Source organism: Mchenga conophoros, linkage group LG11, assembly GCF_057382185.1.
Source record: "Mchenga conophoros isolate Kocher_MC1m ecotype Shallow Benthic linkage group LG11, M_conophoros_male_GT1.1, whole genome shotgun sequence".
NCBI classification, from domain to species: domain Eukaryota; kingdom Metazoa; phylum Chordata; class Actinopteri; order Cichliformes; family Cichlidae; genus Mchenga; species Mchenga conophoros.
Genome location: NC_140536.1, coordinates 27597924 through 27625637, shown reverse-complemented (window position 1 = coordinate 27625637; position 27714 = coordinate 27597924). Strand labels below are relative to the sequence as shown.

The 27714-nt window shown below is 42.7% G+C and overlaps 2 protein-coding genes across 3 annotated transcripts; one reads left to right on the top strand and one right to left on the bottom strand.

Moving 5' to 3' along the window:
* rundc3b (RUN domain containing 3b) lies at window positions 1-19600 on the top strand. Its single transcript, XM_085292120.1, has 11 exons — window positions 1-248; window positions 5400-5515; window positions 7296-7429; window positions 7783-7868; window positions 7985-8074; window positions 12174-12254; window positions 13582-13756; window positions 14002-14159; window positions 15563-15709; window positions 18274-18395; window positions 18482-19600. Exons 1-11 carry the CDS (start codon window positions 154-156, stop codon window positions 18625-18627), a joined length of 1350 nt encoding a protein of 449 aa, XP_085148246.1. The 5' UTR covers window positions 1-153; the 3' UTR covers window positions 18628-19600.
* slc25a40 (solute carrier family 25 member 40) lies at window positions 19560-27543 on the bottom strand. 2 transcript variants are annotated; one of them, XM_085292119.1, is made up of 10 exons: window positions 27370-27543; window positions 27098-27198; window positions 26789-26848; window positions 25999-26105; window positions 24822-24889; window positions 24383-24507; window positions 23780-24063; window positions 23567-23648; window positions 22715-22792; window positions 19560-20620 (listed from the first exon to the last, which is right to left on the bottom strand). In XM_085292119.1, exons 2-10 carry the CDS (start codon window positions 27195-27197, stop codon window positions 20490-20492), a joined length of 1035 nt encoding a protein of 344 aa, XP_085148245.1. In that variant the 5' UTR covers window position 27198; window positions 27370-27543; the 3' UTR covers window positions 19560-20489. The 2 variants fall into 2 exon arrangements, with proteins under 2 accessions (XP_085148245.1, XP_085148244.1); XM_085292118.1 differs by having other exon boundaries at window positions 19563-20620; window positions 27098-27202.
* Between the last annotated feature and the right edge of the window lie 171 nt (window positions 27544-27714).

The window sequence follows — 27714 nt, the reverse complement described above, 5'->3', positions numbered from 1 at the left end:
CCTAGCGTGACTTATCACAGTTTTCGGGCCCCTCCTTCAGTGGAGCATCCTCTGTACCCCTCACAGACAGACGGACGTAGACAGCTGGTCGTTCCCTGGCGCACCGGAGCCGTGGACAGCTCACGGGGACCAGCCACAGACTCAAGCCCGGGGATGGCGTCGCTCGGCGTGGGTCTCCATCCCGTCCGCAAGCGCGTTGCAGGCAGGAGTGCCGTGGTGGAGAGGAAAAACCTGCTGACCGTGTGCAGGTGGGGACTCCTCATGCTCTTCAGTGCTTTAACGACAGGGAGGACGAAACAGAATCTGCAGCTGAATTCATGACGGCAGATAATTTAATTTCAGAGTCAGGTGCATGCATTTATTAAAGGTTGGCTTTTAAGGTTGCAGGATTACAGCCCTGCTCCATCCTTCAGTTAAACTATGAGCTAATGTGCATACAGAGCTGAGGGGAGGGAAAGTCACTGATTGTCTGCTGGGTGGGTTTAAAACCAGAGATGATCTCAGATCTGAGATGATGATGCTTATTTTGCACAGTAGGATAATTAAATTTTTCCTCATTCGCCCACCCACCCCAGCTTTACAACCCTTCCTTAAAGATTCATGCCACCACATTTCAGCTCACACCAGTGGAGAGTTAAAGCCAGAAATCTAGAAATACACCCCCCCCCCCCCCCCCCCCCAATACATTTTTTTTGACACAAACTTGAGTTTTCTTTGGATTTTTGTTACCCCCTATACACACACAAATGAACCTTCCCATATATTTTATTTAGCAGCATTTTCAAAACAGTTAAAACTCCTACACATAAAACCGATTCCCTCAAAACATTTATAAGCAATTAGATGTTGAGGGGGGGGGATATCGATGCCGAGGTGTGCACACATGTCACCGGTCAGGTTCTCCTCCCGTCTCTTCCAGCTGCAGTGAAAAACACCCTGCTACATGTATTGATTTGTGGTGCTTTTTTGGTTTTGCTGGCAGATGTCAGTTACCGACTGATAGTCCCTGTGGTGTTTTTGAGGCAGAGGGAAGAGAAAATGTGGAGGTGTCTGTATTTTGGCACCAAGGGAGCGTAACGACTCCGAAAACAAACTGATAAAAATGCTATCAGCTCAGCCTTGTTTTGAGAGCTGGCGAACAAATCCAGTTATAAAATGACTAACAGTGTTTTGAAGCTTCAGGAGGCCTTCTGATATTGGTCACTTGAAAGGAAGGTAATTGGACACAGGTGCTCATACTTTCCCAGGTCTTCCTGCCTCCGCAACAGCCTTTATCTCACTGATTGGCACAAAGAGAGAGAAAACAGAGAAATCCTGAACAAAAGATGCCAATAATGGATTAATCGTGGGTTTTTAAGTAGAAACGATACAGGGATTTGGCTTTATAGTGACTGCTGTTTAGCAGAAAATGAGCAATTTGAATGTCAAATTGGGCTTGTTGTTGCTTTTTCCATTTTTCTGACAAAACAATCGAATCATGAAAGGAAGATGGCAGACTAATGAACTGTACTCTTAAAATTATATAGATTTAGATAAATATATCTATATAAACCCTGTAAATGTAGTAATGTAAAAATACCATGCATGTACATATAAATCAGTGAAATCTCTCTGTTTTAGATGCTCTGCTGTCTTCAACATGATAACAAATTACTCAGCAGTCTCTTTTTTTTTTTCTCCCGCTGCAGTAGATGAGTAAACGGTGAGGGTCACAGCAAATAAAGGGAAGTAAACAGAGATCACCGACAGCCTGCTGGCTTCAGTGTTTGCCCTGAGACCGTAAAAGCCAGCTTTATATTTGTTTATGCTGTCACTCGAGTTTTACCTGTCACACTTACCAGTATAGTTAAAACACAGACTCATCGTTGTAAGTACTTACAGCAGAATCCATCCATCCATTTTCTCATGCTTATCCAAGTCAGGGTCATCGGTGGGTTAAGCATATGCCAGTTGTTATAGGGTGAGAGGGGGTCTTCACCCTGGACGGGTTGGCAGTCTGTCGCAGGGCTAACACATAGACACAGATAAACATTCCTACCTCACCATCCCTCCCTGAGTCTGCTTCTGCTGGAGGTTTCTTCCTGTTAAAAGGGAGTTTTTCCTTCCCACTCCTAAAAGGTTGATTCCATTGATCTGGGCGTAGCGTTTTCAGTGGGAGAAACGTTTCGTCACTCATCCAAGAGACTGAAGAACTCTTTCCCCAACCTTATAAACGGGATGGGGAAAGACCATTGATTAATGATCAGTGGTCTTTCGATCAGTGGTTGTTGATCAACGGTCATGACAATTTGCATATTAATGATCAACGAACTGACCTCCCAGCCCATTGTTCCTTTGGTGATGCTGGTTTCAGTCATTGTGCAAATGTCCTGTTTATAAGGTTGGGGAAACCCGCAGTCAGCTGAGACGGAAGAAGTCACTTGGATGAGTGACCAAACGTTTGTCCCACTAAAAAACGCTGCGTCCAGATGAACAGAATCAACCTTTTGGGATTTACTTACCTTGATGATTGAGCATGCATCAAGACTTTCCTTCCCACTGTTGCCAAGTGCTTACTCAAAAGGGGTCATTTGATTGTTGGGGTTACTCTCTATTGTTGGAGCGTCTCCACATTACATTATAAGCACTTTGAGGTGTCTGTTGTTGTGATTTGGTGAAATAAAGTTGAATTGAATGAATCTTTTCTGCATGTCTTTGGACTGGGAGATGAAGCCAGAGAGACGCATTGGGGAGAAAATGCAAACTCCCACCAGTCGGTGGGTTTAAAGTACTAGCACCTCAGAGCAAGAGGGTCCTGCTCTGAGGTGCTAGTACTAATCACTGTGCTGCCAGCTTAAAACAGAAATGGGGGAAAAAATTAAAATGATCCCTGTTCCCAAATGATGTGTGTGGATGCACTGTGGGCTTGCCAGAGACTGTGCATGGTTGATATCTTTATAATTTTTTGCTTTAAACACATGTGCACAGAGTCATCGTAAAAGAGTGGCAAACAAGCAGGTTTGCGTTCTAGGGGCCTGGAAACGCTGTTAAAATGGTGAACAAACAAGATGCCGGTGTTTGCATACTGTTGCATACTGTAGAGAATCAGAATCAGAAAGCTCAGCAAAAAGAGATGAAGCTGTGCTTTCTAAGAAGTCATGTATCTGACCACGCGGTTTCCTGAATGAAGATGAACGCTTGATTTACAGTCATGTGAAATATTAAGTACACCGCTATGAATTAAGAGGGTAAGTAACAGCCAGGTGCTGATAATCAAATTTACTTGATTAGCTGATAATTAGGAAGTGTGAGGATCTCTGTGAAAGCAGATGTTCTGGCAGTTTGCTGGTCTGGAGCATTTAGTTGTGTTAGTGCAATAACTCAAAACTCAATCGTCCCAGGAGTCAATGTCCCAGTTAATTCTCTGACTCTACTGTAAGCTTGTTAACTTCACGACAATGCAATTAGAAAAAGATTGAGCAAGTATAGCTTGTTTAGAAAAGCCAGCAACCCACAAGACTTCTGGATAAAATGTCCTGTGGAGTGGATTTTTTTTTTTTTCCCGCGTCATAACAACTGTGAGCACAGTGGTAAAGGGGTGATGGTTTGGGCTTGTTTTGCAGCCACAGTACCTGAGCTCCTTGCAGTCTTTGACATGACCACAAACTCCTCTCCATACCAAAGTATTCTCTAGTCAAATGTCAGGCCATCCGTCCAACAGTTTAAGTCAAAACTGGCTCCTGTGATCCTAATCACAGCAGCAAATCTGCAACAGAATGGCTGAAAAAGAAAAGAATCAAGGTGCTGAAATGACCCAAGTTCAGATTTCAACGTGACTGAAATGCTGTGGTGGGACCTTAAGAGAGCTGTGCATAAATGAAAACCTCAGTGAAGCAAAGCAACGTAGTAAGGAAGCCTGGGCCAAAAATCTTCTGTGAGACACGGACAACATCATTTCGAAAGTGATTATTAAGTTATTGCTGATAAAAGTTATTGCACAAAGTTAGCGAATCACGGAGTGTACTCAGATGTTCACGTTTAACAGCAGCGATTTGACTCGTCATCAAAGTCAGTCTCATGGCACCAGTTAAAATGTGCACTTTCTGATCATTACAGAAGAAGTGATAATTAATGAGCTGTCACATCATGAGAAACTTTTCTAAGTCACAAAGATTGGCAACAAAATACAGTCGACATGGGTTATTGTTGTGAGTCGCCTAGAAACAAGAGTCTCGCGACTTCATCTAGTTTAGCATCAATACCGTGTGACTGACTTCAGCGACACGTCAGTTAAAGTTTAAACACCTCTGTGTGTGTGTGTGTGTGTGTGTGTGTGTGTGTGTGTGTGTGATTTTCTGCTGTTGTCACGCTGACTGGAAGTCTACATTAAACGTTTTTTCAGGTGGCAGTTACACCTGACAGGATAAGCGCTGCACAGAGAGGAAATTGTGTCTGGCCTTTCGTGAGCTGGGCTGTTGATTTATTTTTTTTCCCCCCATGGTGTCTGTATGTATGTGATGTGTGATTAATTTAAGGCTTTTACTGCTGGAAATCCGTCAGTTTTTAACCCGCTTTCACACTTGGTGATCACCCTGCTGCTAAGCAACGGCAGGGAGAAAGAGAGGCAGGGTGCGATATGAAGTTAGATTACACACACACACCGGCCAGTTTCATAAAGCACACACACAGTGACACATCGCGTCTTTCTCTATTAACTTTCCTTCCTGCATAATCAGTTGCAATGAAATTGGGCAGAGTCGGTAGACTGTCATAGTGGGCTGCACATCATGGATGGTTTCATCAGAGGAGATTAATCAAAGGCCTCATTACACGTACTGAGGCCATGTGTTTATTTTCTCTGCCTTGTAATTGTCAAATGTTAAGTGTGGCGGTTAATGTGTGGTGGTTAATTACGATTTGTTTGTTCTCGTGGGCTTTTGAGATACTGTGTTAACAAGTCCCGAGCTCTGGACTAGATCGTTGCAGACGCCTCGTCTGTCGGCATTTATCCTCGTCTTGGAGGGCGTTCGGCTCGCGTCAGATGGCAACAAGAAAAGTGTTTTGCCACTGTGGCTGTTTGGATGTCGGTGTGGAAAAGTGGGAATTCATGTCTCACGTGTAAACCTCAGTGGTAAAAAGCAGAGACTGACACATCCTAACTTTAAGCACTTAGTTGTTTAAGCTTCATAAAACAAGTGAGACATAAAGCAGCTATCGTTCTCCCCCATCTGGTAAGTGAACTTTACCTTCAAAGACTCTTCCTGGACTTTTCAATGCAAGCCTTTCCTCTATATTTACAGTCACGTAGCTCTCCTTCTGGAGCTGAGTCTGTTTATACAGGCAATATTTGTGCAGTGTCCCTTTAAAACACAGACCCAGTGATTGATTTTGATACCCGTGTATCTGCTTTTTATGTTCAGGTTTTCAGTGAAGACTCTGCTGGACCACTCCTGTTTCGAGACCATAGATGACTCATCTCCAGAGTTCGTTAACTTTGTTTCCATCCTGGAGCACATCCTCAGCCATCGACTCAAAGGTAACAGAGCGGCGCAGCTGTAAAAGCCTGCACACATTAGCACAATTAAATGTAATTTTGCCTTTATTTGATGAGCTGATGGGAGAGATATATGATGTGCAGCGGAGGATACCTCAACCTCTTGTGTGCTTCAATCTGCAAATATACATTCAGGTTTGTTTAGATGTGAGCAACTCAGTTTTAATTTACCAGGTGAGTATCAAATATCAACAGTATTTGGGCTGCTTTTTGTTAGTGGTGCCGTCTCCAAGACGTGCATCATATCAGGATGTCACATGAGACCTACTGTGATGCCCTAACAAAAAAGACAGGAGGCCAAGCTGGAGGATTAGAGATGAAGATATCAGAGAGTTCAGGTGGAGAGAGTGAGAGAGGCCAGGCTGAGATGGTTTGGACTCGTGCAGTGGGGGGATAGTGGGTACAAAGTTGAAGATGGAGCTGCCAGGCAGGAGGAAAAGAGGAGAACCTCAGAGAAGATTCATGGATGAGGGTGAGGAAAACGGAAATACGTCACTGGTTTGTAAATAGAAAGAAGAAAAGTGTGTGGCGAGATGCTCCGTAAGTTTGTCTATGAGTGTGCATATTCACTAATATGTGTCCTATATGTCTGTGTGCGCTGTGAGGCTGTTGTGGATGTGCTGCCGTAGAGCGCGCGCGTGTGTGTGTGTTTTTGCTGTGTGAATGAGTGAAATAGAGTGTTGTTTGTGACTATGAAACAGGTGATCGATGCAGTGAAAGAAAGGAGAAGGAAGAACACCAAGGAAAAGGGTGGGTGGGAGGGATGAAAAAGAAAGAAAGAGAAGAAAAAAGAAAACATTTTAATTAACGCATTAACGGAGAATTATGGCGTTTTATCTGCTGTGACATCACATTGAATTAGCAAATTGATATTAATAACTGAAACAGATTAGTTATGCAAGAGAGGGAGAAAGGAAAAGAAAATGCAGCAGGCTCTTATCTGGAGTGAAGTTAATACAGCCACAGAGTGGTGCCGGGATCTGTCCGTCCACATGGAGCCGGTCCCTCCGGTCCGCCTCGGACTTCAGCATACCAACAAACCTAGGTCGTTTACGCTGAAGTCCTTTCAGCTCCCTGCTGTGACTCTTCACCTGCTCTCTCTGCTTGAAATGGCAGAATTTGGCCACAATAGGGCGTGGTCTCCCGGCCCCGACCTCTTAGCCCTGATATGATGGACACTTTCGAAGGTGATGTTCTTCACAGTGTCCTCCAGCAGATTCAGGTGGGTTTTAATGAAGCTTTTCACCGTTGCTTCCGCGTCCTCTCCAGCAGATTCTGGGATACTAGAAAACACAAGGTTATCTCTCATGCTACGGGCTTGTAGATCAATAAGTCTTTTTTTTTTTTTTTTTTTTCTATGTTAAGCTGGGCCACATTTTCGGTAAGAGACTTGACCGAGTCCCGTAGCGTGCCGTTTTCAGCAGCGAGCATTTCCACCTGCTGCTGGGTGAACTCAGGGATAATCTCAGGGATTTAAATTCACGGTGTCAAATCTCCACCAGGGACAGCCTCGCATCGAAGCTGGACAACCGCTTATCGATTGACTCCAGCATGTCGGTAAAGTCTTTGCTGGCAGGCGACGTTGTGTCTACTGTGCGACTTCTTTTCGATGATGGGGTGTCATCTTTGGCCGGGGAAGATGCGCTCTGGGCCTTCTTCATTACTATACCCTTTTGACTGTGGTGGTCATTCAGTATGAATGCACATGCATGCTCATACAAATGCTTGTTTCTTTCTTTTTCTTTTCTTTTTTTCCTCTCAGGTCAGATGTCTTGGTTCGGCTACGAGACTCCTCGGAGTTTCTGGGATTACATAAAAGCTGCCTGCAGTAAAGTACCTCATAACTGCATCCGAAGCATTGAGAGCATGGAAAATGTGCGATCATCTAGAGCAAAGGTAATTATAAAACTGACTATTGATCTGATTTGATTATTCTGAAGCTCTATTTTTCAGAAAATGATCATTTTTATTGAACAACATATTTGATTTAGGAAAACTGCAGGATAGAAGGCAAAGTCAAAGTATCCAGACCCTGCAGCACACAGTGCAGAATCAGTGCGTCATCATTTGCTCTGCTTTCCATTGTCCTCTTGGGAAAAGAACAAAGGGCAAACTTGTGATGGAGAGCAAACAGCCGCATGGTTAACGGCCACGTATTTTACAGGCACATTTAGACGTGTAGCTGGTTTTTTAATTCAAATATCAGAAGCTTCCACTAACAGCTGCATGTCACCTGTTTGTCTCTGCAGGGCAGGGCGTGGATCAGAGTCGTCCTGATGGAGAAAAGACTTTCAGAGTACATCACATTTGCACTGCGGGACTTCAGAGCCAGCAGGTCTAAACAAACAGTTATAATTGTGTTAATGAAAGCTATAACCTACGCCCTCAGTCTTTGCTCACTACTCCACGTTCGTGTACACAGTGAGACTTACTGATGTGTGTTGGCCGCAGGAGGTTTTATGAGGACGGAGCGATCATGCTGGGAGAGGAAGCTGGGCTGTTAGCCGACACGCTCATCGGACTCAACACCATCGACTTCAGGTACTCGTCCAGATGTTCTGAAAAAGAAACATGTTGCCAGAAAACTCAAAACTACTAAAATAATCAGCACAGTGGATTTGTTGCAGTTTGACACATATCCTGAAGGGTTTTTATTAGTTTATTTATTTTTGCATTTTGAAAAATAGGATCATCCTAAATTATATCTATAAATGTATGAAACATTTTACCAGTGAGTGTGGGAATGTTAAAGTATTGGAAATGTTGGTGGCCACCTGCAGCTACAGCTGTGGTCAGATCGAAGGCTTCGTGTTTCTGTTTTCAATTAGAAAACACATTTTCATATATTTAACGAGTCATCCGACCAAAGGACCAGTGAAGTTACGCCATGGTCAAGTCTTTGTTGTCCGTCTGTCCACAGTTCACATAAATCGCTATTCCTCCTACGGTATTCGTCTTAATTTAATCAAACTCATACACAGTGATCACCTAAAGAACGGGTCTCAAACTCCAGTCCTCGAGGGCCGATGTCCTGAAACTTTTCCATGTGTCCCTGCTGCAACACACCTGAATAAAATTAGTAGGTCATTAGCAAGACTCTATGGAAGTTCATTTTTCCAAACATTTACCATCCATCCATCCATTTTCATCCGCTTTGTCCGGGGCCGGGTCGCGGGGGCAGCAGACTAAGCAAAGAGGCCCAGACCTCCCTCTCCCCAGCCACCTCCTCCAGCTTATCCGGGGGAATACCAAGGCGTTCCCAGGCCAGCCGAGAGATATAATCTCTCCAGCGTGTCCTGGGTCTGCCCCGGGGCCTCCTCCCGGTGGGACATGCCTGGAACACCTCACCCAGGAGGCGCCCAGGGGGCATCCATGTCAGATGCCCGAACCACCTCAGCTGGCTCCTTTCGATGTGGAGCAGCAGCTGCTCTACTCTGAGCCCCTCCCGGATGGCCGAACTTCTCACCCTATCTCTAAGGGAGAGGCCAGCCACCCTTCGGAGGAAGCTCATTTCTGCCGCTTGTATCTGCGATCTCGTTCGGTCACTATCCACAGCTCGTGGCCATAGGTGAGGGTAGGGACGTAGATCGACCGGTAAATTGAGAGCTTCACTTTTACACTCAGCTCCCTCTTCACCACGACGGACCGGTGCAGCGTCCGCATTACTGCAGCTGCAGCCCCGATCCGTCTGTCGATCTCCGACTCCCTTCTCCCATCACTCCCATCACTCCTCCAGTTGGGGCAGGAACTCATCCCCGACCCGGAGTGGGCACTCCACCCTTTTCCGGCTGAGAACCATGGCCTCAGATTTGGAGGTGCTGATCCTCATTCCCGCTGCTTCACACTCGGCTGCGAACCGCTCCAGTGCGAGCTGGAGGCCCTCACCCGATGAAGCCAACAGAACCACATCATCTGCAAAAATCAGAGATGAGATTCTGAGGCCACCAAAGCGAAAGCCCTCCGCCACTTGGCTGCGCCTAGAAATCCTGTCCATAAAAATTATGAACAGAACCGGAGACAAAGGGCAGCCCTGGTGGAGCCCATCACCCACCGGGAACGAGTCCGACTTATTGCCGGCAATGCGAACCAAGCTCTTGCAACGGTTGTATAGGGATCGAATGGCCCGTAGCAATGGGCCAGACACCCCATATTCCCGCAACACCTCCCACAGGACACCCCGAGGGACACGGTCGAATGCCTTCTCCAAGTCCACAAAACACATGTAGACTGGTTGGGCAAACTCCCATGCACCCTCAAGTATCCTGGAGAGGATAAAGAGCTGGTCCAGTGTTCCGCGACCAGGACGAAAACCGCATTGTTCCTCCTGTATCCGAGGTTCGACTAACGGACGAACTCTCCTTTCCAGCACCCTGGCATAGACTTTCCCAGGGAGGCTGAGGAGTGTGATCCCCCTGTAGTTGGAACACACCCTCCGGTCCCCTTTCTTGAAGATGGGGACCACCACCCCGGTCTGCCAGTCCACAGGTACTGCCCCTGATCTCCACGCAACATTGCAGAGGCGTGTCAACCAGGACAGCCCTACAACGTCCAGAGCCTTCAGGAACTCGGGGCGGACCTCATCAACACCAGGGGCTCTGCCACCAAGGAGTTGTTTAACTGCCTCAGTGACCTCGCCCCCAGAAATTGGCGGGTCATTCCCCTCATCCCCAGACTGCTTCCTCCTCGGAAGACGTGTCAGTGGGATTAAGGAGGTCCTCGAAGTATTCCTTCCACCGCCTGACAATTTTCTCAGTCGACGTCAGCAGCGCTCCGCCAGCACTATACACAGTGCAGGTAGAGCACCGCTTTCCCCTCCTGAGACGTCTGACGGTTTGCCAGAATCTCTTCGAGGCAGCCCGAAAGTCTTTTTCCATGGCCTCTCCGAACTCCTCCCACACCCGAGTTTTTGCTTCAGCCACTGCCCGAGCCGCATTCCGCTTGGCCTGTCGATACCTGTCGGCTGCCTCCGGAGTCCCACAGGCTAACCAAGCCCGATAGGACTCCTTCTTCAGCCTGGTGGCTCCCTTCACCTCTGGTGTCCACCATTTGGTTCGGGGATTACCACCACGGCAGGCACCAACCACCTTGCGGCCGCAGCTCAATGCAGCAGCTTCGGCAATGGAGACGCTGAACATGGTCCATTCGGACTCAATGTCCCCAGTCTCCCTCGGAATGCTGTTGAAGCTCTGCCGGAGGTGTGCGTTGAAGATCTCGCGGACTGGGGCCTCTGCTAGACGTTCCCAGCACACCCTCACTACGCGTTTAGGTGCACCAGGTCTGTCCAGCGTCTTCCCCCGCCACCTGATCCAACTCACCACCAGGTGGTGATCAGTTGACAGCTCAGCCCCTCTCTTTACCCGAGTGTCCAGAACATATGGTCGCAGGTCTGCTGATACGATTACAAAATCGATCATCGACCTACGGCCTAGAGCATCCTGGTGCCACGTGCACTTATGGACACTCTTATGTTCAAACATTTACATTTACTTAAATTTGCTTGAGTATGGTTGGGGGTTGCTACCTCAGCATGCGGTCAAGTTCTATTGAATGGGGACACATTTAAAAGTTTCAGGACACCGGCCCTCGAGGACTGGAGTTTGACACCCCTGACCTAAAGGGTCTTCAGCCAGACTGTGCTCGAGGGCTAGTTGGATTTGCCACGCATGTTGCGTACCACTTGCATCCTGTTAGGTGGTAAAGATCATCATCTTATTGGTCACTTTCATGGATGAGTGGCCCTGTTATGTTAAGATCAGTAACCTGGTTAATGCTGTATACATATACATATTTTCCTGCTTTTTGTGGCCATTGTTACTGCTGACCATGTAGTCATAATATTTCCGAGCAGTTTCATTTGGTTCTGAACTAGATTCATTTGTCCTGTATATGAGTGTTTGCTGACCTGCCATTTGTGATGGAGTATAAGACAACAGACCAACAACATCACTGGCGTTCTGAGCTACTGTCCTACATACGCCAAGAGGGATCAAGCAGAAGTACAGTTCTGTGCAAAAGTTTTGAGCCACCACTCATGAATAGACCTTCTGAAAGCCTGAAAAACTACTGCTCAAGACGACTTTAAAAATAACAAGAAAGTCTGTTTTGTTTTGAAGCAAAAAATATAAAGAAATAAGGGTGGCTCAAGAGTTTTGCACAGTACCGTAACTGAAAGAGTTTCATTATTTACTCTCAAAACTTTAGAGTAAATAATACTGCGGTGACATGATACCGCATGCTGTGAATGTTTTTGTGTTTGCAGTGCTTCTTCTGAAAAATTATTTATGTTTTTCTTTTAAAATTATAACAAAATTAAACCATTATATGGAAAATTAGTTACATAAGCCAAACGTTTTAAATTCGGCTTCATTATTTCTGATAAAATTAGAGCTGCTTTGGAGAATAAACTGTTATCTGCTCCTGATGAAGGGCCTGCTGATTGAAGAGTGCAGTTCAGGTGACAGATGCAAAGAAGTTGAGCTGTGAAACACTTCATCCTCAGGAAGCTGAGAGACTTCAGAAGAAGGAGAGGATGAGGGTGGACACTGAAGCTCTGACTAACATGCCATCTAAATGAATGTGCTGCATTTCAAACGGTCACAGACAGACCCAGCTTTAATGTTTCATCTTGTTCTGTCTCAAGCTTCTGTCTGAAAGGTGAGGGTCTGGATGGCAGCTGCCCTGCTGTGATTGACTACACGCCTTACTTGAAGTTCACTCAGAGGTATGAGATCAAATAATTCACATCACACGGTCCGTCTCTGGTGTAGTGTGTATTTTATTAGTGTCTGAGCACTGATGGTGTTGAGCTCAAAAGGCTCGAAACTTCGTGAAACGTGGCACGTGTATCCTTTGTGGTAAAAAAAGATATTTGTTGAAAGTGTTTAAGTGGCGCTTCACCTCCCCATGCAAAGTAGCCCCGGTGCTGCATTTCACCTGTATTTATGAAACTTTGTATCCTGTATTGTCCTAAGATGTACAAACATTTTTACCATAAGCAGACAGGAAGTTGTGATTTATGCACAATTCTTGCAGTTTCTTAGTGTCACACTTGAATAAACCCTTCCTAGAGATTGAATTAGATCAGTGGTGTTGAACATAAGGCCCAAGAGTCTTTGTCTAGTGGCTTTACCTTTGGATGTATAGCTCCAAAAAGCTTCTGCTGCCTTGAAGTCATGCCATTGTCAATCATTTTAGTTTCAAGATTCAGTTTTGGTGCCTTTTTTGCCAGTTATACTTTAACAACTGTCAGAGATTTAATCTGATCAACTGGTCAATTTAATCTAATGATCTTGAGTTGTGCTGAAATGTGAAGGTTTTTAGTTTAGATTGAAGTCATGCTTGCTGAGAGTTTAGGCCTGGAGACATCTGTGTGCTAGTACAGAGTCACCCTCACCGCTCCACCGAGTGGTAACAGCATCGTGTAAAAAAACCTCTGGTATACATGATATTTTCATTGTGGATTCAACACAGTATACAGCAGTGTTCTCATAATTAGTGTTTTCCAACACCCTCTAGTGATGGATTCGTGCTCCTGGGAATATCACAACCATAGCACGTCTCAACAAGCAGGAGGTGTGAAGGCTTGAAGCTTTTTAGTGGAGAAACCCTAAACAGTGCAGCGGCAGTAATGTACCACATTTTCCTGTATTGTATCATGAAGTCCTGAACAGTTTAAATGCACAGACGGTTTGTGTGCAGGGTGAATAATGAGGGAAGTGGTCTTACCACAATTTACTCACCAGTATCGACAAATCTTGCTAAACTCACTTGTCATTAGGCTTTAGATTGTATTGCTTTTGCAGGAATTTATAACATATTACATTCTTGACAGTGACGTGACCTGTTACTACCTGAAAATAAAGGTTAGTGTGAATATGACAGTAAATGATGAAATTATGCAAAGCAGGTGTGGTACATTTCAATAAATTGCAGCATGCATTTCCCATTTTTATAACAAAATCTGAAGAAATGAGAGGTGTCTCAAGACTTTTGCACGGTACTGTATGCGAGCTGTGTACTAATCGGGTACGCACTTTTGTCCTGTGCAGCGCAGACAGCATCAGCAGTGATGAGGAGGAGATGAGGACTCTGGGGAGCAGCGGCAGTGAGAGCAGCACACCTGACAAAACAGCCACGGCTGCCTCCATCTTTACTGAGCAGAGCAACCTGGTCAGCAAGTGCAAACGCTTCGAGCAGAAGTATCGCATGGCACTGGAACAAAAGGTAGCATCAGTGGGAGTTTCATATTAGTGTTAATTTACGATGACGGGGCAGGAAGGCAGTAAATGCCAGTGTGACATTTGTTTTTGTTTTCTCACACAAACAAATATTCAGCTTTATGTTATATCTTCATTGTGGCTCCTTGCTGTGGTTGTTCCTGATTCAGGGTTCTTGTTTGTAGTGAAAAGCAGGCCATTCAGATGCACGTGCTGAAGTTAATAAACCAGATGTGTATTTGTTTGCCTCAGGGCTACCTGGAAGAACTTGTCCGTCTACGAGAAGCCCAGCTGTCGGAGGCTGTGTCCCAAAGCAAAGCCCTTCAGCAGAGCCTGGCAGACACACACCTCTCCCACACACTGGAGAAAGAACAGCTTGAGTATATCATATTGGAACTACAGGACCAATTGTGAGTCCATTCTGGTGTGTGTTTTTTGTTGGTGTTGGGTGGAAAGGTTTACAGTTGCTCCAACTGTGAGTTTGACATTCAAGACACAGCAAGTAGCCTGAAGGTTGCAGGTGGTTTGTTTGTTGCTGAATCTATTGCAGTCAGCGCTGCTTCAGTCAAACGGCATCAGCTTTCCATTAATATTCTGAGACAGTGATTCCCAACCGAGTGCCATGTGGGGGCACTCTGGCAGTAGCCTGTCGGTATGTGGAAAGATTAGCTGAACTAATGAGAAAAAACAGAAATGACAGTTTAATTACAAAATTGCGTGGAGCTCAATAGGCGTGAGCAGAGAAGCGTCATGGTCTTTGGGTCTTTCACTCCAGCCTACATTCTCTCGCCACATGATGCCGGGAAATGTCATGCACCAGGAGGAACCCAAGACCCCCTGCATCAGCGAAGGGTCTGAAAATGGGTTCAAGGATTTCCTCAAGATACCTTATGGTATTTAGGGTGTTGTTGCCTAGCCTGTAGAGGTCTGTTCATCCACCCATGGATATGTCTCTCCACACCATAACTGACCCACCACCAAACTGGTCAATGCTGAAATATGTTACAGGCACCATAATGTTCTCCACGGCTTCTCCAGAACCTTTCATGTCTGTCACTGGTGCTCAGGGGCAACCTGCTCTTATCCGTGACAGCAAATTGGGCTCTAAATGCTGGGCAGTGAACATGGGGCCTTCTAGAGGACATTGTGGGCCCCTAGTGGACACCCATGAAGTCTGTTTCTGTTTGTTTGGTCAGAGACATTCACATCAGTGTCCTGCTGGAAGCTATTGTGTAGCTGTTCCCAGTGCTCCTTCTCTAGTTTAAAAAAATCCTGATTCTTCTTCTGTTGTCCTCCATTTGTCTATTTTCATGTAATTTTTTAAGGACGCACTACACAGTACTGTATCTGGAAGAAAAAACACCCATAAAGATTAGTCTCTAACATTCTTCTTTCATTGTCAAAGAAACTGGTTTTGTGCCGGTACTGTGGCCCAGGCCTGAATATGTCAAAACGTTTCCTGTGGGATTGCAGTTGCCCCCAGAAAATGACTTTTCCACTCGCACCACATCCTGGCAACTGATTGATGAGCTTAATTTCCTTTACTATTGTTTGTTTATGTTCCTCTTGAAATGAAAGGATAGCAGCACCGTATTATTACATATAAGCAGGCTGACATGTTAGGCTGATGTGGTGAAGATTGTAAATTGTACAGTTTCCTGCAAGATTAATTTACAGTTCTTTTTAGTGTTGGTGTTAAAGGTATCACAAGATTGATTTAAAAAGTATTTCAATTATTTAGACATTAATTTTTTTTTAAAAAGATGATTGTGACATTAGAATAAATATTACTTACTTTGTCTCGTGTTTTCAGGACAGTGCTTAAAAACAACGACTTGCGATCTAGACAAGAGTTAACAGCTCATCTGACCAATCAGTGGCCATCTCCCGATGCCATGGATGCCAATGCTGTTGCCTTGGATACACTGCTGTACAGGAAGACTACAGGACAGTGGGAGGAGTATGTACAAAGTCCTTGTAAAAGAAAATCTTCAGCCTACAAGCATTTATTTGGACAGTTATTTTGAAGTGTTTTCTACATTTGCTTTTATTTTCATGGTCAAACATAAGGCCCAGGGGCCAGAATTTGCCCGGCAAAGGCTCCTCCAAGGCTCACTGGATGGCTTTGGAAAACGTGGAGGAGGACATATATTTTTTAGTTTTCTTACAGCTTTTACCTACAAGAAAAACCTCCCCTATTGCCATTCATACATAAACAAAGTAATTAAGTAAAAGAAAAATAACTAAATGACAGAAAAGGTCCTCTTCTTGTACTATCAATTATAAAAAATTCAGCTTTTTTTAATTTAATTTTTACAATGGGTCCACTTAAAAAAAAAAAAAGCTACTAGAAACTTTTCTGTAACTTAACTTAAATGTTTATCTATTAATATTGACAGATTTCTTTCATTTACTACAGCAGAATTTCTTTATCATGTAGAAAACAGAAAAAGAAGTTAAAATTGCACTTTTTTTTATATTCATTTGGATTACATGTATATTTCATAGTGCTGTCAGCACGCTAAACGCGTTAATGTAGTCATCATGATTAACGCGATTAAAACTTTGAACTCTGTCAACCCGTCTGGAGTGCAGAATGGACAAACTTCGGACAAACTGCCCGAAATGCGTTGACAGCGACATTCCAGGGATTTTGAGACAGTCTGCGCTCCAGGTGAGTTAATTGTTAATCGTGTTAGTCATGATGCCTGCGTTTAGCTGCATTAACGCATTAATGCCAAGTCAACCCCACACGGACTAATCTACGTTAACTCGTTAATGGGGATTTGCCAATTTTGCGCTGACAGCTGTAATATTTAAACATCTTTACAGATATTCAAGTTTTGCTGGTTTCGTCAACTTAAGATCAAAGTGGGATATATATGGCCCACAATCTCTGCAAGGCCAATAGTACAATACCCTGTGATATGCAAACCAAAACAGTAAATATTTATTATTCAAACTTTTGGGTTCAGATGAAAAAAAAGTTTGAACAGCCAGCAGGTGGAGCCTCTGTCCTCACGAAGGAACAAGTTAATTATATCTGCTCTCATTTACATCATTCGTGTCGAGGAACTTTAAAAATAAGCAAGAAGGCAAGGCAAGTTTATTTATATAGCACAATTCAACAACAAGGTGATTCAAAGCGCTTTACAGAGACATTAAAGAACAAAAACAAATAAAAAGCATGATTTAAAATTGATTAAAAAACAAACAAACAAACAAAACACAAAAAAACAAAACAAAAAACAGTAGATAAAATCAGAACAGTAGATAAAATCAGTAGTTAAAATGTAAGTTTTGAAATTTAAGCTTAAAAGTGTGGATTTGGTGTTTTGTTTTTTTTTCAAATGCAGCTGAGAACAGGTGAGTCTTCAACCTGGATTTAAATAAACTGAGTGTTTCAGCTGATCTGAGGCTTTCTGGGACTTTGTTCCAGATATATGGAGCATAAAAGCTGAATGCAGCTTCTCCGTGTCTGGTTCTGACTCTGGGAACTGATAAAAAACCGGATCCAGATGACCTGAGGGATCTGGAAGGTTCATACTGGGCCAGGAGGTCACTGATGTATTTTGGTCCTAAACCATTCAGAGCTTTATGGACCAGCATCAGAACTTTAAAGTCTATCCTCTGACGGACAGGCAGCCAGTGTAAAGACCTCAGAGCTGGACTGATGTGGTCCACTTTTTTGGTCTTAGTGAGGATTCGAGCAGCAGAGTTCTGAATGAGCTGTAGTTGTCTGACTGATTTTTTAGGTAGACCTGTAAAGATGCTGTTACAGTAATCAAGCCTACTAAAGATGAATGCATGGACTAGTTTTTCCAGGTCCTGTTGAGACATCAGATCTTTTATCCTTGATATATTCTTGAGGTGATAGTAAGCTGATTTTGTTATTGTCTTAATGTGTTTTTCTAAGTTTAGGTCTGCATCCATCACTACACCCAAATTTCTTGCCTGGTTTGTGGTTTTTAGGTGTATAGATTGAAGTTCTCTGAAGTGAAGTGAAACAGAAACAAAGTGTTTCAAGGCTTGATGTGCTGAGTGTTCATGGATGCTCTTCTGCATACCTTGATTCTAACAAGTGGTTATTTGAGCTACGGTTGCCTTCCTATCAGCTTCAAGGAGTCTGGCCGTTCTCCTCTTTCAACAGGTCATCTTGACCATGGGTAAATTTGCTGAGATGCTTACTTGTGATTGGCTACTTGGGTATTTGTATCAGAATACTTTCCCTAGGGGAAATTATTATTATTGTTATTATTAATGAACAGGGGAACAGCTGTTCCTAATAAAGTGTCAGTGACTGTATATAGAACATTGTCTTTACACAATTTGAGTCCGTTGTTACGTTTTAAGTTTGTACACAAACTTTTGTCTTGCCCTAAATTACCAACACAGTGTATTTAAATGGCTTTTGTCTCATGAAGTACTCGAAGTACTGCCATCAAAAACTCATTCAACTGATGAATTTTTTGGTCCTATCAGCACCAATTATACTGTGTATTGATCTTTGTCCATTCATTGCAGGAAGAGTTTCCAGAGTCTGGAGCAGCTCTCTGCAGACATGAGCATTTCCCAGAATTCTCTCGAACCGTCCAACATGCTGAGTCTGGAGGCCAGGTCAGCCAGCTCAAAGTGGACTCACCAAGGTACGTCTGCACCTGGTAGCAAGCACTGCTGTCTGTGAAGCTTTCCATCGCTGGTGTGAACATTTACTGTACGTCTTGTCATCCAGGCAAAGAAGAAACTCCTTCTCTAAGAGGTCTGTGTGGCTCCCTGACCTCAGTCACCAGCTACAAGTCTCTGGCCAGCCTGAGGTCGAATGAATGTTTGGCCAGTCCTACAACAGAGGTCAGCAGCCCAAGTTTCACTCCTTCATAGGGAATGAAGAGTTAAAAACGCCTTTTGGCCAGGGCCAGATAATCCAGGAACCTTCTCCGTTTTGGAAATTGTTTGTAGAGGTTTATGTTATGTATGTGGAACTTGAGGATCTGGTGTAGCATGATCCAGCTCCATCAGTCTGAATGACGTCTTAATAATGTTCCACACCGATGAAATGACAGAGGATCTTCAAATGGAACTTCATCAGTATATGTTCAGTGTTTAGTTTTGTTTGTTTTTATCTGTGGAGCATTGTTGATTTCTATTTTAGGAAGTATTAGTCTGAATTATGTCACTTTACAGCCCAGAGGGGGCAGTGAAAAGGCTGCGCCTCTCTTAGGCTCTAGAGATTATACCATACTGAAAATGCTGACTGTAGGTCAGAGGTCTGAGAGGGAAAAATGAAAGACTACAAACCAGAGTGTCACTGAATTATTTTCTGTTGATAATGGGATGTATTCATATTTTTGGTTCTGTTGGTGGTGCCATAAATCACCCTTTTCTTCTATTTGTGATGGTTAATGTGCCTGTTTTGTCTCAGTACGTCATCAGTGTTTGGGATGAGGCAGTCTTTGTTGTTTGGTGTTTTTCTTCAGTTTTTCATCAGCCTTATGTTGCCACTGTTGTGTATCACGTGGTTTTGTTCTCAGGTAAGGATCACTATGAGTAATAACCACCCCAAATTTCTGGGTTTTATTTTAAAGTTGAGCTTTATTCCCTTTAATTATTAAAATGCAGTATTTCACTGTAATGGCTGGTTACCGTGGATAGATCATTGTTTAAAGTCTGTGTTGCGATTCAGTATGAATACAATTTGTATTGTTGGTAACTAAGCCGTGTACCTCAACACTAAACTCATTACTTTTTGCCTTCACCTCGTTCCAGCGGTCGTTTGCACAGACATACAGCAGATGTTTTACTGGATTTACCTTGTTATTCTTTATTTGAATAAACTACACTGAAACACTGACAACTTGATGGTGACATTTGAGTTTCTTGTCAACAGCAACAGGTGTGAGGAAAAGGTAATCGGGTATAGAAAATGACACATTTTCATATAGTACAATCTGAATAATGCTATTTTATTTACACTCACTCATGTGTCTCCTATTTAAGGAGTTCAGGCACAGAGCACATGATCTCAGTGAGATACATGGAAAATATATTACTAATAAAAAGTCTTTCTTTGATATACTAGCTCCTAAACACGCCTGAAATGAACAAGGTGTAGATGAAAAATATTTCTTTCCAACTTCACACAGAATCTACTGCATTCAACAAAAACAATGTAAAAATTAATATGAATAAATTCATATCGATTCTGATCATCTTTAATATTTTACAATGCAGGAAGACAGACAGTAGTTTTTTTGGGGGGGTTTTTTTTTTACCCCATTTGTGCTAATGTTTTAAATTTGGCAACATTAACTTTATCATGCTAAAGATCTGCACTGCAAAATGAAGCATCTGGCTCATCCAGATAACTTTAGAAGTAACACTGTGCAACTTCTTGGTTGACTTGCACTATGAAAGGAGAATATGGATTCACCTCAATGCATTAACTGCTCAGGCCCCAATAAATTTATCTAAAAAAATACCATCCTTTCCTTGATCTCATGGAGCTCGTTGTGCGGACAGTGAAAACTCTATATACAAACAGACAAGGAGTCCTAAAGCCCTGAGGTTACTTGTTCACCTTATATATACGTCTTAATTATTGTTAAAGTATAATTTAACATCATTCCAACCCCTGACTTTGCTCAATAACCTCAAGTTAAATCTAAGTGGTTTGACAGTACAACCCTCAGGTGCGGTCTAGCAGTAGCTGTTGTGGCGTGCGTCGTTCTTCCAAGGGAAATCTGTCAGGGGTTGGTCTGCAGTGGTCCATGTGTCCTCTCTTTGTTGTGTTTTTGGAAAAAGGCCTTTCCAAACTCATAACTGCTGATCATGATGGCACAGGCTGGAGCCACTTTTATCACCCTGGGGAGAAAACCTGATAGAGAAACCACAGGTATGAGAAGAGTTTATATACAGTCTAAACAGAATGTATGCACTCTTTCAGTAATAAGGTTTCATGTATCAGGACATGAAAACAATCGGGCCCTTAGCAAGTCTTAAAATAAAGGTAAATACAACCTTAAGACGAACTATAAGAGAGGACATATATGTATGTATTTAAGCCAAAGCACAGAAGCAGCGTGTGAAAAAGTAAGCACACACTTAAACTCCTAATTTCTATGGAAGCTGTAAGTAGCAGCCAAGTGCTACTAATCAAATGAAGTTTTTCAGCTGATCAGTAAGTGTGAGCACCTCTAAAAGACCAGTTGGTGTCAAGTATTCACGTGTGTTCGCACAGTGTCAACGAAAAAGCTGCTTCTCTCTAAAAAGAGAGAGGAGGCAGCATGACTTGCATACATCTGAAAAAACCGCAAGACAGACGAGACCAAACTGGACATGTTTGGCTATAACGCATAATCCCACATCTGGCCAAAAATCACAAACAGCATGTCAGCACAACTGTGTCATAGGCTACGTTCACACTGCAGGCGAAAGTGCATCAAATCCGATTTTTCTGACCCTATGCGACTCATATCCGATCATGGTATGACAGTGTGAACGGCACAAATCCGATATTTTCAAATCCGATCTGGGTCACTTTTGTATGTGGTACTGAATCCGATACATATCCGATGTCTTAGAAATTGACTGCTGTTTGATGGTCATGTCGCATTAAATCCGTCTTTCCGTCACTGACACAAGACAGACGCCAATTATCAGCTCCGGAGAAGACATCGTGAACGCTTCCTGGACATCCCGTGAAACTGTTGGGAAGACAACGTTGGAGAAACGTGAACATTTTATTTGTACTGTATAATCTGCAGATTCTGACAGAAATCTGCAACTATCCTTTGAAGCACCGCTCCTCTAAAACAGCAATAAGGATCATTATTAGGTTATTTACATTATTATGTAAATAACAAAATAACTTGAAGCAAAAACTGGGAAACGTAAAGTCCGAAACAAATCTTTATATTAAGGCCATCAGTCAAACAATATTGTTTGCTCTGGGTCTAAACAGAGCGCGTTGTGTGTGACGTCTTCTTTTGCGCATGCGGGCCTGTTGGATTGTGTGTCCACAGGTGTTTGTACTTTGCGTCGTAATAAAATGACGGTAAAAGGCTCCGCCCACTTCCTATCCATGTCTTACCATGCAACGGCTCTGTGAATGGACTGGAGAAGTGTAGTGGTAGAGTCCTCCGTCTGGAATGAGATATGTGTGTCGACTTTTTATTCTCCCTTAAAATTATTATGCCATAACGCTGCACAGAGCAGCTCTGCTAACAGGGCCGCTTTGAGCGTTCACACTAGAGCGCGTTTGCTGTCGCATTTTATTTGTAGTGTGAACGAGCAGACAAAAAAAATCAGATTTGATCAAAAAATCGGAATTGAGCATTAAGACCTGCAGTGTGAACGAAGCCATAGTGACTGTCGAGCACAGTGGTGAGGCGGTCATGATGAGGGCTGGTTTTGCAGCCACAGAACCTGAGCACCTGCAATCATTAAATCAACCATGAAATCCTGTGTATACCACAATGTTCTTAGCTGAAATAGGGTCATGCAACACGACGACTGAACCTAAGAACAGCAGCAAATCTACAACGAAATGGCTGAAAAAGAAAATGAAGTCAAAGTCCAGACCGCAAACTGACTGGAATGTGGTGGCGACCTGAACAGAGCTGTGCGCGTTCGTGCAAATGTTCGTAAAGCTCATTTAATGGAAACAGCATTGTAAAGAAGAGTGGGCCAAAATGTATTTAAAGTCATACAGGAAATTATTACTTCATGTTACAGCAGCTAAAGGTGTTTCTACAAGTTACTAAACAGTAATATGGTATGTATGTAATATGCTGTTAATCTGAGGTTGTATTTACCAAATGTAAAGGTTGGCAAGAAGTGAAAAACTTTCATCATGTCCTGAAATGTAACGCTTTAGATTTGAAAGAGGGTGGAGGTTGTTTTTACAGCGAGTGTTTATGACTACCTCAGACTCGCCACTCACTGAGTCAAGGGTCAGTGAAGTACTTACCAGCAAACAGCCCTCTAAACCCGTTTTCTGCCACAATCCTGCACATCACATAGAAGGTGGAGGAGGCCTGACCTGGCACTGCAAACACAAGAGCACCAATTAGCAACAAACAGCATCATCCAACCAAAAACAGAGCACAAGAGATGTGGGTTTAACAATAAAAGGCAGCAGCTTTGCCTCACATATTCCATCACATCCTTACAGATGAGCTGAGAAATATCTTCATCGCTATGTTCATCTGAAGCTGTTACACTCTCTAAACTCCTCTGAGTTAGAATTGTTTAGGACAATCTTATCCTACACTGTGAGTGGATATTCTGCCACCCGTCTTCATTGAGACCGTTTGATGTTTACACCGAGTGGTGCACACTGGCTTAATGGTGTTTTTAAGGAGCACATGCAGGAGGGCCTGTTCCTCACTCAGCAGTCTTTAAAGGGCAAGGCTTTGAAAAGAGGAGTGGGGTCTGAAACAGGAGAGAAGGGGGCGTCTACAAACAGCTGGAGCAGCCATCACCATCATCCACAGAGGAGGAAGCACACACTTGAGGCACTTATTTGTGTTGCTTATCAGCACTGAGAAGGTTTAAGTGCTCCACAGGGCTTGACTTGAGATGCTTGTCGACTGTCACTTGAAAGTGTTGTGGCCTCTTAACAGAATGAGGAAGCCTTTTTGATGAGAAGTAAAATGTTTTAAAGCTCATTGTTGCTTTTATTTAACTCTGCAGACTTGGGTTATTTACCATGCCAACACAAATATGAACATATAGCATCAACATAACCTCCCCAAGTAGCTGCAGATGTACATTTACAATCTTCAGAAGCTTTAATTTAAAAGAAATTAAGCAGATTTACAGTTCTTTGCTTGCAGCTCTCCAAGCTCCACCTGTTTTCTTGTTTTGACGACATCAAAAGGCAAAGTTACAATAGATGCAATCTGAAAGAAATGACAAAAATGAAATAAGAAATGATACGCTGTAGTTTACTTCTGCTTTTTTGCTATCAAATATGTTTATCTGCAGGCTGGAAGTTGAATTCTGTGGAGTTTTAGACGAAAAATTAACTTACAGATCCTGAAACAGCTCCGGATACAAAGGTGATGGTCAGCGTGGGTTCTGTGATGTTAGACAAGCCACACAGCCAGCTCTTGCCCATCTCGTAGTTGTACCAGTACATGGCTGAGAAGGGAACGTCTCGGAGAAGCGTGGGCCCCAAACCCCTCCACAGAGACAGCCAGCCCTCTTTGGCCACTGCTGAGCGGATGCACTGGGTCAGCTCCCTGTACGACTGCTTCTGAGACTGCAGTTTAGTGCGGATCAACTCCAGAGGACTGATCACCGTCACCGAACCCACTTTCACACAGAGGAGGAAGACAAAGCAGTTCATGAAGTGATTTGTTAGTGAAAGTAACATGCTGCTGTGGCACTTTTAATGATTGAGCCTCTTTTTTCTACTTTAATAATCACTTACAGGCCTGTAAGTTAGACTAAAAATAACACTAACATTTTCTAAATAAAATCTAGCTTGTTGGATAAAATCAGGAAGCCAAGGCCACGGTGCAGAAGGTAAGGGTGGCTGGCCTTGAGACCCCCAACACTGTTAAAATGCTGATGTCTGTTATTAGGCATTATATGGCATATTTCAGTAGCAGTAGGACAGCAGTCAGCTCACCTCTAGCAGTAGCTCCTGCAAGGAGAGGAGCCATCTGAGCATATTCTCCCATCCTGACCCTCAGTGCTGCACAGAGCTGGTCGTAACATGTGAAGTAGATCACTGTCGCTGGGACTGCCATCACACTGGAGAAGGCACATAACAGAAAGCACATAACAGAAGGTACATAAATCATGCCTTACTTATAAAATTTTCTAAGCAGGTAAAAGACAGCCACAAAAATGCATCTAAATTTAAAAACTGTGAAGAAAGTTCTGTTTAATGATGCGTAACATAATTAAATATTTGGTTACGATCATTGAAGAAACTCTGAGGTGGCTCACTATGAATAAATACCACATCAAAGGAAAACACTCTGCTGTAATCACCACTGACCCACCACAGCTCAATAACTCAGGCGCCCAATCAGGAAATAGAAAAAAATAGACTTTACACTCACAGTGTTGGAGGCAGACCGCTCCATAATGACCTGATTCCCTCACGCCGTACTATGTTGACAAATGCATCCTGCAGAGATTCAGAGTTAGGAGTCAGTGAAGGATGATGTGCTCTGTGGCACTCAGAGGTTTTGTACTACAACACCTCTACTTAATACAAGCAGGAACAGTTCTATCAGCCACTAAAGCTAAGTTTAACTTGTCAGACTGCTAACTTTAAAACATTATACAGAACAAGAAGCTCACTCTCTGCACAGCATTTACTTTTAAGGGAACATTATTGGATTTTGTATATATTAATTTTGTTTTCTGTTTCTTTTTAAATTTTACTTTAAGAAGTTTGTAGTGCAGTAAACTCCACAGATGTATAATTTGATTATGCATCCATTCTGAAAGAGCAGGTAATGGATAATAAGTACTGATTTGTAAATAACTTCAGCTTATTATCTATTACACTGCAGTATATTTCTAACTAACTGGACAGCTCATTCTCTGATAATACTTTCTTTAAAGACATAATGCCTTTTGGAGTCAACTTGAAAGAAAGACAGATGTGAAATGTAAAAGTCAGGTCGGAGGTCAAATGTGCCATAATATTTAGATGAAATCTATAATGTGATATTTAGAACATGTACAATTTCTTCATTTTGCCAATAAAAACAAAAGCAGCAGAATTTAAAGTACAGTTTTACAGATAAATGATATTTTATGAAGATTAGACCTTATTTGATCTTGAGGAAAAGTTCATTAGGTCCAAAGTAACCTGATATGTAAAATCTCCATCCCCAAAGCTCCCAAACAAAGGCAGTAGGAAACATAGTGGTAAATAGCTCTATAAAGCCTTCTTCTCAATCTGCTGACCTTGAGTAGAGGTCAAAGGACAAAAGTGACATTACATTTAAAATCTTTATAAAAATAATATAATATTTATATTATATGTTCCCACTACACACCACACTTGTCACAGATTCTACGTTATAAGGCTTTTTGTCAATTTTCGACCATTAAATCGTTAAGTTGACCTTGACCAAGGTCAATTAACAAAGCAAGGCTTAATGAAGCAAGGCTTAATGAAGCAAGGCTACCGTGTTTACAGACAGAACGACACACAAACGATACTAAAAAACATGGCAGAAGGTAATTATAGAGGTAAACTGTAATGTGGATGTAAACTTTTACCAGCGTGCCACTAAAGTGACCTGGAGCTTTGTACCAGGCCTTGGAATTCCCATTTTCACATATACATATGTGGTCCATAAGTCCATTGCAGTAGACAAAGCATTTGCCTGAAAAATATTAACATCAACATTTAATACAGTGACATCAAACGCAGGCCGGCTGGATGTTCAGGTCAGCAAAATGCGAACATTTCGGTGAAGTTGTTACTGGCTAAACCAATTATTGAGTAAAATTCACTGCTGTTTCTAGTGTGGTAATGTGAAGCTAGCAGTACAACAAGGGTATGAAAATGTATGAAAATATAAAAGCAGTTTTGGAGCTTTGGATGTTTCATTGCAGGTATTAAACTCATCCTCCTTCACTGTTACACCGTCTCCCTTCCATTCACACACATGTATTCTGACTGTCCTGCCTCCACCTCTCAGGCTCTCTTCTAGCTGCTTCCTAATCCCACTCCTGATTCATATAGGTTATAAAGTTTATAAAGTGACAATTTATACTGCCCCTTAACTAAAATTAGTTTGACTCTCCTGGTTTAGTATATAATGGAGCCACAATAAACATAAAGACAGATCAAATGCTAAAACACAGGGACAAATGACCCTTTTTTAAGGGCCTCACATGGTTTCTACCTCTGTAATATCTCCAAAAAGTCTGCTATGGAAATAAGTTGATCTTTATTATTACTTTAATAATGCTTGTTTTTGCATGCACAGTATCACGGTCTGATATATGTAACATAATTTAAAACACAAATACAGTCAGTCAACACAGTGTAAATTCATTTCACCTTTGGGAAAGGGATTTTTCTGTGCTTGTAGCCTGATCTTCACAACATCCAGAGGTGTAACTGTAAAAAAAAAAAAAAAAAGCAACTCAACATGATTGCCTGTGTTCAGGATGTTTGTCACAATTTTCATTTAATCAGAGAACAAACAATCAAAGCAGCAGTTCAGGAAACTTCTCCAAACCTCCGATTGATCAAAATAATTTTATAACACAATAACAAGTTGTACCTCACAAACCACCAGCTGAGTGTTAGTTAATAAACAAAGGCATGCTTATTGTAATGTAATAAGCTGAAGTGTAGGTGCCTCACCAAACAGCGACGTAAGGATGGCACCGGAGCAGGACGCCATCATCTGTTGGAGGGGAGTAATGGCGCCGGTGGCAGGAGGAGCAGGACTTTCATTATTCATCCTGTCTTCATAGAAAACAAACAAACAGACAAACATTTGATTGCTTTTAATACGGCTCCTATTTAATATTCACACAATAAATCATGACAAGGCTACGATCCCTAAAAAAATTACATGACAGGTCTCTGGCTAACTTTAGCAAGCTAACTAGCACAGTTAACTCCTTACCTACCTACTAAAGTCAGTCAGAATCAGCGACGTCTTTCGTGAACACGAACATTCCTCTCGGGGTTTAAACTATCCTCCTACTACGCCAGTTCCTGCTGTCCTAAAGTCTTTGAAAGCATAAACACGTGTGAAATTGCACCTGGGTAGTTCCTGACGCAAACAGAGCGTGTGACATAATTTAATTTCCAGCTGAGCACATTCCTTGACTTTAATAATTGTATTTATTTTTGTAACGTCAGATAAAATGACACTAAACGTGCATGTATACTACATTAAAGTTATTGTAAATGATACAATGTACTGATATAATTGTCTTCGTATAATTTACTTTAGTTTGATAATAGTGGGG